Source organism: Malania oleifera, chromosome 13 (genome assembly GCF_029873635.1).
Source record: "Malania oleifera isolate guangnan ecotype guangnan chromosome 13, ASM2987363v1, whole genome shotgun sequence".
NCBI lineage: Eukaryota > Viridiplantae > Streptophyta > Magnoliopsida > Santalales > Ximeniaceae > Malania > Malania oleifera.
In genome coordinates, this window is record NC_080429.1 from 29,609,205 (window position 1) to 29,621,697 (window position 12,493).

General features: G+C 38.6%; 1 protein-coding gene across 1 annotated transcript; it reads left to right on the forward strand.

Annotated features, from left to right (window-relative positions):
* Nucleotides 1-454: 454 nt before the first annotated feature.
* On the forward strand, nucleotides 455-3,334 carry LOC131145778 (LRR receptor-like serine/threonine-protein kinase GSO1). Its single transcript, XM_058094966.1, has one exon. It carries the CDS (start codon nucleotides 455-457, stop codon nucleotides 3,332-3,334), a length of 2,880 nt encoding a protein of 959 aa, XP_057950949.1.
* Nucleotides 3,335-12,493: the final 9,159 nt, after the last annotated feature.

Here is a 12,493-nt window from a genome sequence, read left to right on the forward strand (position 1 = left end):
CGGTGGGATGAATCTTGTCAATTGGAAGCGCAACAAACATAGGGCCCACTCAGGTTTCGTGATTTTACTAATGTTAGGCGAAACTCACGCTACCGCGGCGAGGCCAGGTGGGTTTAAACATTAATCAGTTGGAAAGTTAAAAAGGGCAGCAGCCTTTTAAGAAACCTGTTGCGGTTAAAAGTCTTGAAGAAACTTGTAGTAAACCACACCTGTGAACTTTCTATGCAGGCTGATCATGCAAGCCTATCTCACCAAATGACCAAAACCTAGAAACACTTTTTAAACACCACGCTTTTTCATCATGCCAAACAGCTAAGAACTTGTATTTTGACTATTTTCTCTCCTATAAATTTACTCCAATTCCTTCAACTGGGGATCTCTTGGCCTTATATATACAGCTTTCCATTTTCTCGTTGGACTAGCCTCCCTGGGCATTGTAGCTAATAAGCTTGAAATGGGCGGCACTAGAATGAGCCTATTGGTACTGTTCTTCACAGTAATTAATGCTGTGCATGGTGTCACCCTTGGAGGCAACTTAACAGAGTCCTACTGGATTCTGAGAATAAAGAGAAAGCTCGTCGATCCTGCGGGAGTTCTCAACAACTGGTCGTCGAAGGTCGCCGTATGCAGCTGGAATGGACTAATGTGTTCTGATGATCAAACTCACATTGTGGGACTGAACCTATCTGGATCAGGACTGTTCGGTTCAATCTTGCCTGAGGTCTCCCGGCTAACTTCACTTCAAATGCTTGATTTGTCTATGAATTCACTCACTGGTTCGATCCCCCCCCAGCTTGGCCAGCTTCAAAATTTAACAGAACTGCTCCTTTATTCAAATTCTCTAACTGGTAAGATTCCTGCAGAGATTGGTCTGCTGAAGAACTTGCAAGTTCTTAGAATAGGAGACAACAAGTTAACAGGAGAAATTCCACCAAGTATTGGTAACCTGAGTGAGTTGGGTGTATTGGGTGTTGCCTCTTGCCAATTAAACGGAAGCATTCCTGTTGAAATTGGTAATTTGAAGCATCTGCAATTTCTTAATTTGCAGGATAACAATCTCAGTGGCTTCATACCGTCAGAGATCCATGGCTGCTTAGAGCTTGGATCCTTTGCAGCGGCAAACAACATGCTTGAAGGAAAAATCCCCGTCGCAAAGGGATTTCTACAATCGCTGCAACTTCTGAACTTGGCCAACAACAGCCTCTCTGGATCAATTCCCATTGAGTTGGCTCGTCTGTCGAATTTGCAGTACTTGAATTTGCTTGGAAATAGGTTGAGTGGAGAAATTCCATCCACGCTAAACCAGTTGAATCAGCTTGAGATTCTTGACCTGTCAGGAAATAACCTCTCAGGATCGATAAACCTCTTCAGTACCCAGTTGAAGAATCTCAAGACGCTGGTTCTGTCTGATAACAATTTGACGGGTAGCATTCCGGGCAATTTCTGTGTCGGTGATTCAAATTTGCAGCAACTTTTTCTGTCTCAAAATAATCTATCAGGTAGATTTCCCATGGAGCTTCTGAAATGTTCCTCACTCCAACAATTAGACCTTTCTAATAACAGGTTTATAGGGCAACTGCCGCCTAGTCTAGACAAGCTGCAGAGCCTCACAGACCTTCTGCTCAATAATAACAGCTTTTCTGGAAATCTGCCACCTGCAATTGGAAATATGAGTAACTTGGTTTCCCTTTATCTGTTTGGCAACCATCTCACGGGTAGACTTCCGAAAGAAATTGGGAATTTGAAGATGTTAAGCATCATCTACCTCTATGATAATAAGATGTCTGGAAGCATACCGACAGAGTTAACGAACTGCACTAGCCTAACAGAGATTGATTTCTTTGGAAACAATTTCACGGGGTCCATACCCGCATCGATCGGAAAGCTTAAAAATCTATTGCTTCTTCAATTGAGGCAGAATTACTTATCGGGTCCAATCCCACCTAGCCTGGGCTATTGCATAAGTCTTCAGTTCTTGACTTTGGCAGACAACAATTTCTCAGGAACAGTTCCAGCAACGTTCAGGTTCCTTAAAGTGCTCAACACACTCACTCTCTACAACAACTCACTTGAAGGCCCTCTTCCCAGCTCCCTCTACCTTCTGAAAAACCTCCAGATTATAAATTTTTACAACAACAGGTTTTGTGGAAGCATTCTTCCTCTCTGCGGTTCAAGGTATTTGAGGATGGACTTATCAAACAACAGCTTCTCAGGCCCAATTCCTTCTGAATTAGCCATGTCAAATAATCTAACCCGTCTCCGCCTTGCTCACAATCAATTGAACGGCAGCATTCCTTCTGAATTTAGCCATCTCACTGAGCTCCAACTACTTGATTTATCATACAATCTTTTAACCGGAGAAGTGCCACTGGAGCTCTCAAACTGCTCAAACCTTGCACAGGTTTTACTCAACAACAATGAATTCAGAGGTCCAATTCCTCCATGGCTAGGGGCCTTGCAAGAACTCGTGGTTATCGATCTCTCATCTAACAACTTCAGTGGAACTGTCCCTGCAGAGCTCGGAAACTGTCAGAGAATTCTTAAGCTCTCAGTCCATAGCAACAAACTTTCAGGTGAGATCCCCCCAGAGCTTGGAAACCTTACTAGTCTCAATATTCTTCAGCTGCAAAGAAACAACCTTTCAGGCCACATTCCTTCTACAATCCAACAGTGTAAGAGGCTCTATGAACTCAGGCTATCTGAGAACTCGTTTACTGGTTCAATACCATCTGAGCTAGGTAGTCTTACCCAGCTGCAGGTGATGTTAGATCTCAGCAAAAATCTCCTTTCTGGGGAAATTCCTTCATCTCTGGGGAACCTTTTGATGTTAGAGAGTTTGAACCTCTCTTGCAATAAACTCCATGCAAATATTCCTTCATCGCTTGGAAAACTAACCAGCCTCCAAATGCTAAACCTTTCAAATAATCATCTACAGGGAGAAATCCCTTCATCACTTTTAGAATTCCCAGTCAGCTCATTCTTAGGAAATGATGGACTCTGTGGCCCACCATTAGTATCCTGCTCGGAATCCGGGGATCAGGAGAAACGGCTGTCCAGCAAAGCAGTTACAGGCATTGTAGTAGCCATTATCTTTACTTCCGCTGTTATATGCGTTGTGCTGCTTTATATCATGCTCAGAATGTGGCTTGGCTGGAGCAAAGCTTTGCTTTCAAACCCGGATAACAGTGGAAACGATCAGGAAAGAGAAGGGGAGACACAGGTTCATGGAAATGAGATGAGAAGGGATACGGAGTACTGGAAAGTGAATTCTATTCCACTGGTTCCTCCACAAGATAAGGAATTTCCAATTTTCCAATCCTCAAAAGCACAGTGAAGTCATGGAGAATGGATTGGGTGCGCTGTGTGTATGTCCATTATATTTTTTTGTCATTTGTATTTCATTTTTTCTCCTCATTCTTAGTTCTAACTAGGTTTTTCGCTTCTGTTTTGAAAAGTGAATTAGGAGGCTCCATACTGTGACGTTATTCTCCACTGTCAATAGTTTGAAATTTGGAGAGTTGATCAACTGCATGGAATCTGCATAAATTTTTCGAGTTGTAAAAAAAGGATGCATGCATTGGATATTCCTGCTTTAGACTAGATCTTTGTCTAGCTAGGATGAATATTGGTCACTCACGCCCAGCAGGCCAGTTCAAGTGGTAAGAGCAACTTGTGACTTTATTGATCCCAAGGTCACGGATTGATTCCCCTTAAGGTAGTACGCTGATGAATTACCAGGAGTGCATCAATGGAGGAATGGCTCTCACCCCCTAATTTAATGCCGCACCATTGTGTTCAAAGTGACGCAATGGTGGTGGGAGGCCCAAATTATCAATTTATATATATTGGTCACTCATATACCTAAGTGTCACATTTTTCTATAGATATATATGCCTATTGTGAACTGTGAATGAAGTGAGATGATCCTTTACACTAGATCCTTTTGTTTTGGACCTTTTGCGCCCACTGCCTTCAAGGGTGACATTTTTTTTTTATACCTCATTTGGGGCTATGGAGATCCATTGAGCCTCGAGTACACAACTGGAGTAGGTTCTCCCCCCTTTGTCAATCGCCAAGTTATCCCGGAGTTTGAACCGATGATTAGGAGCATATATAGGAGTCACATGACTAAATTGTTGGGGGTGTTCTTAAGATACTAAAGAGAAGGATTCCACCAAGATTTAATTAATGAGAGGAAGTTAAGAATGAATCAAAATAATATTAAACTTAAAAGAAAAATTAACTCATAACCAACTGGGGGAAGGGGGGGAGAAACAAATCAATGCCTTTACTGGAAAACCAAATTAGGGCTTTGCTTAGTTGGAAGGGTAGAAAGTGGAGAGATATTACTTTTAAGAGGCTAGTGTGACATTTTATTACTTTCAACTAGTGTGCAGATGAAAAAAAATATTTTAAAAAGTGAAAATCATATATATGCCGATAAAAAAGAAATGAAACTATTATTATATTATTATCATTTTTTATATTTTTTTTTTCATCTGCATTATATTAAGAGGAGAGGTGACTCTTCCCTTATTTTTGTTCTCCTAATTGGCCCAAATTGGTGGAATATTTTCCATGGGGATAGGGACAAATGAATGATCATCTTTCTTGTTTTCTCACTTTCATTTTGTTCCAAACGTGAACAAAATGCACTTTCTTATGTTCTCACCTTTTTTTAATCTTTTTATTTTTCTTTCCTTTGCAGCACAATTATCACCCTAGTACAAACTATCTTGAAAATAGATTAAATAGGCAATTAATGATGGGAGTAAGGAACCGAAAGTGCCGATAAAGATGGCTAATATATATATATATATATTTTTTTTTTCTTTTTCTTAGTTTTTCTAAAGGAATTGTTTTATGTCCCCTTATGAGGATTTCCCGTGTATTAATTTATCTTTTTTGGTAGTTACTGTATCCGAGAATCATAGTATATTGTGCTTGGTTAGGAAGAAAAGCATAAATATAAAAGTAGTGGGTTGAAAAATAGGAAGCAAGTGCATTACACACATGAATAGAAGATGAAAAGTGGGAGGAAAGGCAAGGGAGTTGTTTTCTACTTGAGCCTACAAAAAATAGTCAACCCTATTTGGGTTCCTTTATGCTATGTAATTTGTAATCTTATATTTAGCTCTATTTAGGACTTAAAAAATAGTAGATAAAGGAAAAGAAAGGAAAATATGAAGGGATTTAATTTTTAATGTTTGGTTATCTAAACAACAAACAACAATAACAACAAACCAAGCCTTAAGTCTCACTAGGTGGGGTAGGCTATATTATTCCTTTTTTGTCAATTTATGTGGTCATGAAATATTTCCTTCGACAAATGTAAGACTATTAAATCCTTGTTATCTCATTTCAAGTTATTTTATGTCTACTCCTACTCCTTGTACTGCCCCTTACAGTAACTAGCTCACTTTTCCTCACTGACGCATTATGTTACCAATGTTGCAAGTGCCCAAACTATCTTAGTCGTCTTCTCCTTATCTTATCTTCTACAAGAATAACGCTTAATTTATTGCAAATATGTTCATTTCTTAATTTATCTTTTAATGTTATGACATTCATCCATCTTACCATTATTATCTCGACAACTTTTACTTTTTGGATATGTTGTTTCTTAATCGCTTAACATTCTGATCCATATAGCACAGCTGGTGTTATAACTGTCCTATGAAACTTTTCTTTTAATTTTAAGTTCTATGATCACAAAGTATACTTGAAGCCTTTCACCATTTTTATCTAACTTGCTTTAACTCTATACATTACATCGTTTTCAATTTCTCGTTCGAAATTGCATAATAGATCCAAGATATTGAAATCTACTAGTGCTATTGATTTCTTTATCATCAAGTTTAACTTTGTCTCCAATATTCATCTTACTATGCTAGGGATGTGGCTTATATTTTGAGTGAAAATGCATGCACCCAGAAAACTACGTGAATCGAGGAGCAAGAGCACGAGAGGAGGCTGCAAGCACCGTCAACCGTTTTCGGTAGAATGCAAGGTGTTACTCTTGGCTTCAAACTGTCGACGGTTTCAGTTGGTGCAAGTTATGTAATTCTAATAGGGAGGCCAATTGATTAGGCTAATCGAAGAAATTTCCTCCAATGATTCCTACAGGGATTGTTTAGATAGGATATAAGGTTTATGTACATTTAGGGTTCACATATAATCTATGTTTTATAATCCTATTGCAAGCTTTGACATTGTTCATAGTGAAAAAAAAAGTTACTACTCCCATGGACGTAGGCAAATTTCTGAACTACGTAAATCTTGTGCCTCTTGGTTGTGTTTTCATTCTTCTCATTACAGAGTGTTTGCTTCTTTAGTATATTTTATCATCAAGTGATTGCATTGGTGTTCATTTGATTCATTCATGTGTGATCTTGTGCTTCCGTTGCGTATTTCATGGATGAACAACAAGTGGTATCAGAGCTACAGGTTCAACAATGGCGAGGGTCTCTTCAATGAAGTTCGATGTGAACAAGTTCGATGGAACTGGTAATTTTGGGTTTTGGCAACGAAGGGTGAAAGACTTGCTAGTGCAGCAAGGGATGGTGAAGGATTTGTACGAAAAGAAGCCAAACGACATGAACGACGCAAGTTGGAAGGAGCTTGAAGCAAAGGTTGTGTCTACTATCCAACATTGCCTGACCAATGATGTGATGTACAACATCATGGATGAGGAATCACCGACTATGATTTGGTTGAAGCTCAAAAGGCTGTGCATGTCCAAGTCGCTTACAACAAGTTGTATCTTAAGCAAAAGTTTTATTGGCTTAAGATGACGGAAGGTTCAGACCTGACTCAGCACATCAACACTTTCAATTAGGTCATTAGTGAACTAAAGCTGGTTGACATGAAGTTTAAAGAAGATAATAAAGCATTGATGATACTAAATTCCCTACCAACGTCTTTTACATACGAAAACCTGATTACGAAGCTGACTTAGGGGAAAAAAACACCTTGGAGTTGGAGGACATGACGAGTGCATTACTGGGGTTCCACTAAAGGAAGAAGGCCAGCGATGAGGGTTAACATGCTGAAGGGCTCATGGATAAACTGAATTAGGATCATGGGAGGAGCGGTTTTTTGGGTGGATTGAACAGCCATAGGGCTCGGTCCAAGTCCAAGAAGAAGAAGGACGTGCGATGTTTGAAGTGCGAGAAAAGAGAGCACATAAAATTTGAGTGTCTAGATAGGAGGAAGGGAGTTGTTGAAAACAAAGAAGGTTCGTCAACAACGGCGAACGTAATTGAAGAAGGGGACTTTAGAAGTGGTGATGGTGATATGCTCTCTGTTTCATTGGGGTTGGATGATTTCATAGATTCTTGGATCTTAGATTTGGCGTGTTCGTATCATATGACGCCCAACAAGGACTGGTTCACTATGTACAAATTGGTTAGTTCTGGTTTCGTTCTAATGGAGAACGATGCTGCGTACAAAGTGATCGGGATGGGGAATGTCAAAATCAAGATGTATGATGGTGTGGCAAGGGTGTCGTGTGATGTGAGGCACATACTAGATTTGAGGAAGAATCTAGTTTTGTTAGGCACCTTGGATTGTAATGGGTTTAGTTACAAGTTCAAAGGTGGGGTAATGAAGGTGAGCGAGGGAGTTCTGACCGTAATGAAGGGGGAGAAAGTGCCAAGTAATATATATACACTGTTGGGTACTAGGGTTGTAGGTGGAGCCGCAGCCGTAGAGTTTGAGTCTGACAGTACTTTTCTGTGGCATATGAGTTTATGGCATATGGGTGAGCATGAGATGGAGGAACTTCACAAGAGAAATATTTTGAAAGGGGTAAAATCATGCAAGCTGGAGTTCTGCAAGTACTATGTTCTTGGGAAGCATAATCGACTTCAGTTAATGACAGCCACACACAAGATAGAGGGAGTACTATACTACATGCATTTGAATGTTTGGGGACTGGTGAGAGTGGCATCACGAGGGGGACATGTGTATTTCATGAGTTTTATCGACGACTACTCACGAAAGGTCTAAGTTAACTTTATGAGTCACAAGTCTGAGACGTTTTCCAAGTTTAAACTTTGGAAAGCTGAGATGGAAAACTAGACCAGGAGAAAGATCATGTTGGCCTTACAAGGATTAAAATATTATTTTGATGATAACAAACAAGAGAAACTTAACATATTTGGTTGAGTGATGATATTTCAGGATTCAAGTATATGAATACAAGGATGAATGGTAACAAGAATCATTGATAGCTTTTACGTCTAAGAAAGATGATCAAATGAAGCTTAAAGAGTCAAAGCATGGATTTAAAGATGATCTAATAAAGTTTGAAGATTATGAGAACATGGATGTTAAAGAGGACTTTCTAAAAGCTTTAAATATATTAAAGTTTGAAGACAAGATGGAGCCAAAAGAAGACAAAACAAGAGGGCTCAAAGAAAGACAAGCATGAAGACTTAAGTGTTTAGAATGTCAAACGTCATAAGAAGTCTTTATGTAAGTACTTCGTATTTAAATATCTTGTGAAATATGTTGAAAGCTCTTTAGGGGTTATTCATTGACTTAGAGGCCTTATTTAAAACCCCAAAAATTTGTTATAAGAAATCAAAGCAAGAGAGCACAAATGATTTTGAAAACTAAAATGAAAATTATGAAGTTGGTCTACCCAGACGACTGAGGTGTACCCTCAGAAGTCTAAAGATGAACCTCAGACGAATAAAGTTTTACTTTAGACGTATGAAGAATTTCTTCAAAAGACCGAAGAATTAGTTCAGTCTACTGAAGATTTATTTGTTGAAACACAGAACAGGTAGAACACCCTCAGAAGACTGAACCCTCTGTTCAATCGTCTGGACTGGGACTTCAGAAGTCTGAACCCTTAGTTCAGTCATCTGACCCTATATCCAGACTATAATTTTCAGTACTTTAAGGAACATCAAAAGACTGAACTCGATAGTTCAGTCGTCTGAACACTATTAATGGTTAGAAATTTTAAATGTTTTAAAATTCAAATAAAGGTTTCTCATGCCCCAAAATTAATGAAAACTTGGGAGATACTCCAAGTAAACTTGGGCATCATGAAATTACTTTTCTAAGCCTATAAATACATGGTTTTGCAAATCAAAAATACACCAAGAAGCCAAGAACAAAAGAATTGAAAAATTTGTTTGTGAGTTGAAAGCTATCTTGCTGCTCTCTCTTGCTCAACACTTTGCACAAATGAATTGCTGAATTTCTGAAATGCTGATCCATCCTACTTCTAAGTTATGAGTTGCTAATTCTCATCTAGAAGGAACTCGGTGATAAATTCTCTTGCGCTTCATTGTATTTCATATTGATATTTAATATTGAAGTACATAGTGATTGAATTTGTACTAATCTGCTCTATGTGAGAGTGTTCTTGTACGTAGCTATTGTTTTTTGTTTCTTGACGATTTCAGGTTGTTGGATCGTTGACCGAGTGTGGGGTATCACTTGGAGAGGCATTGCTCTAGCCTATTGAAGGAGTGACCGAGTGTGGGGTATCACTTGGAGAGGTGTTGCTCTAGCCTATTGAAGGAGTGATCGAGTGTGGGGTATCACTTGGAGAGGCATTGCTCTAGCCTACTTAAGGAGTGTTTAAGGGTGGGTTATTGCTTGTAAAAGGTTTGTTCCACCTAGAAAAGAACGATATAGTGGAATCCTTTGGTGGTATTGGCCAAAGGTGAGGACATAGACTGAGGATAAGCCGAACCTTGTAAAAATCTCAATGTTCTTCTTTCCCCACTCTTTATTTTCAGAACCTTTATATATTGTATTGTGTTGTATGCTAAGTGCAGGCTGCAGAGAACAAAACTGAAAATAAAAGAAGACTCTTAATAAATAGAAAGTACGTTTTGATTAACACTTTGTGGAAACCCAAAAGGGAGTACGTTGGTTAATCATTTGCGAAAATATTAATTAAAAGAGAGCAAAAAAATTCATTCAAATAAAGAGCTTGCAATTACTCACAGGGCTACTAACAAGGCAAAAATTCTCAAAAGTTGAAATTCCGCAAGTGCTGCAAATTGTGGTTGATTGGGTATTTCTGATTGGTTAATTTGTGTTATTAATTGATTGATTGTTTGTTTGAGTTTTGATTTACTTGTGTTGTGTTGTGATTGGTTTGTGGATTGATTAAAGTAATTAAGTACTTGTTGCGTGTTTGATAATTTAACAAGTGGTCAAAGAATTCATAAAAAGGATTAAAAGAAATTTTAATTATCCAATTCACCCCCCTCTTGGGACAACTCCTTGACTTTTAGATTAAGTTCCCTATGATAGATAATAGAACTGAGTACACAAACTCAGGACTTAGAGAGTTCCGCAAGCTGCGAGCAGTAGGGCATAAGGAGGCATTTTACAGTATGCCATACACTGCAGCAAAACGATGTGGCAGAGAGGATGAACCTAACCATAGTTGAAAGGGCTTAATGCCTCAGGTTCCACGGTGGGGTCGCCATGAATTTCTAGGCTAAGGCGGTTATTATGACTCATTTCTTGGTAAACAGATCACCAAGGTCATCACAAAATGAGAAAATTGCTGAGGAGGTGTGGATAAGAGGCAATGTAGACTACTCTAGACTTAAAGTATTTGGGTGTCCGGCCTATGCACACATTCCCAGTGAGGAGAGATATAAGCTTGAGGCGAAGTCTATATGGTGCATCTTTTTGGGATATCAGAAAGGAGTGAACGAGTTCAAGTTTTGGGATCCAATGACAAACAAGGTGGTAATTAGTAGGGACGTGGTTTTCAATGAGAAAGCCATGTTGCGACGTACTCAGGAAGAAATAGAGAAACGGATGCTAGAAAATCACAGCAGCAACAAGCATGCAAGTCAAGTAAAGTTAGATACTTAGGGCATACATGTAGGGATTCCTAGCCTAAGAGATCAATGAGCGGTGCAGGTGGAGTCAAAAACTCAGGGTGGAGATGACATAGGGAGTTCTAGCTCTAATGATTAGCAGCCACGTTGTAGCATAGCTGTAGACAGACCCAGATGCGTCGTCAGACCACCCTTTAGGTGATGGGGATCAATATGCCTTGTGTATCCCTTTTATTGATATGATGACACGTGGACAACCTCTTGATGTCCACTCCTTTGCTGACATAGTGACACGTGGATGACCTCCAGATGTCCACTTTAGTTCATAACTATTTTGTAGGAACACATAGGATTAATGGAAAATCATACTTGAAGATCATCTAACTATTTGGATGGAAGATTTGTTTTGAAGACTTTGTTATTATTGTTTTGACTTTATAATTTGATTGGATATATTATTACAAAACTATTAGGTACTTAAAGACCATATTTGAAGATCCAAGATAAGTGTTGAAGCAAGAAGACCCATGCGAGGCCCCACATAGCTTGTGGGCCCTACATGGCTCCAAGGGCCCCACACAGATTTGGGGCCTTCTTTTGACATATGTTTTAAATTTAATTTGTAATATTGTAAGACAACTTAACTTGCATGTGCTCTTTAGTAAGTTGTGAGAGTATTAGTAAGTTGTGTTAGAATTTAATGTGTCTAGTAAGTTGTTAGTATTTATTATGTTATCTCCCATGCTTGTCTAGGGAGTGTAAGGTAGTTATTATCTTGTCTTCCCTTGCTAATTCTTTATATATTTCGTTGTAAGTACTTATATAGGATCTGATATTGAATTAAAAGAAAATCTTTGTTGAAGCTTCAAAGCTTTGTGTCTAATGTTAGATTGTGTAGTGAGAGGCTACGTCGTTCTCTTAAGAGATCAAGTGGTGAGAGACCACTATCTATCTAGCAACTCCATCATCATCTCCTCCCACTCACCACACAGCCACCTCCATCTAAACATCCACACGACCACTTCTCCTTCTATACCTACACGACCATCATTCTTTCACTCCCTTGTTGCGTTTATATCGGTGATTCAAAGCTTGTCTGACAGACTTATGGCATGGTCTAACTCGTGTTGAACAAAGTCAAGTCATCCAAAGAATCTATTGATAAATTTAGTACTTGTTTGAACCCTTATTTAATATTGTGAAAACCTTTGCTTGATAGCCTGAAATTCCATATTTGAATAGAACATTTAAACCATTAGATTTCAATATTGATACTTGCTAGTTAAAATCAATTGTATGAATGTTAGCTTAGTAGATTAGAACTTCTAAACTTAATTTTGAAAGTAACATCTTCTGCATAAAACTAGACTCCTCGATCAGTGAACACTTGTGACTTATTTGCTGAACACAATCATACACCTTCTCAAAATCAAACATGCGAAATGAAGTGCAACGACCTGCTATATATTTACCAGTTTTTTTATATATATATATATACTGTAATATTTATAATGCTTTGATACCTACTCGATTAAACCAAACCATCAACCTAAGCAATAAGAAGCTAAAACCACATAACCACCACCATATATAAATATGCACAATACCAGAGAGCTACAGTATTCCGAAACTATAAATATATGACTGTTTCCCAAAATACCCTCAAC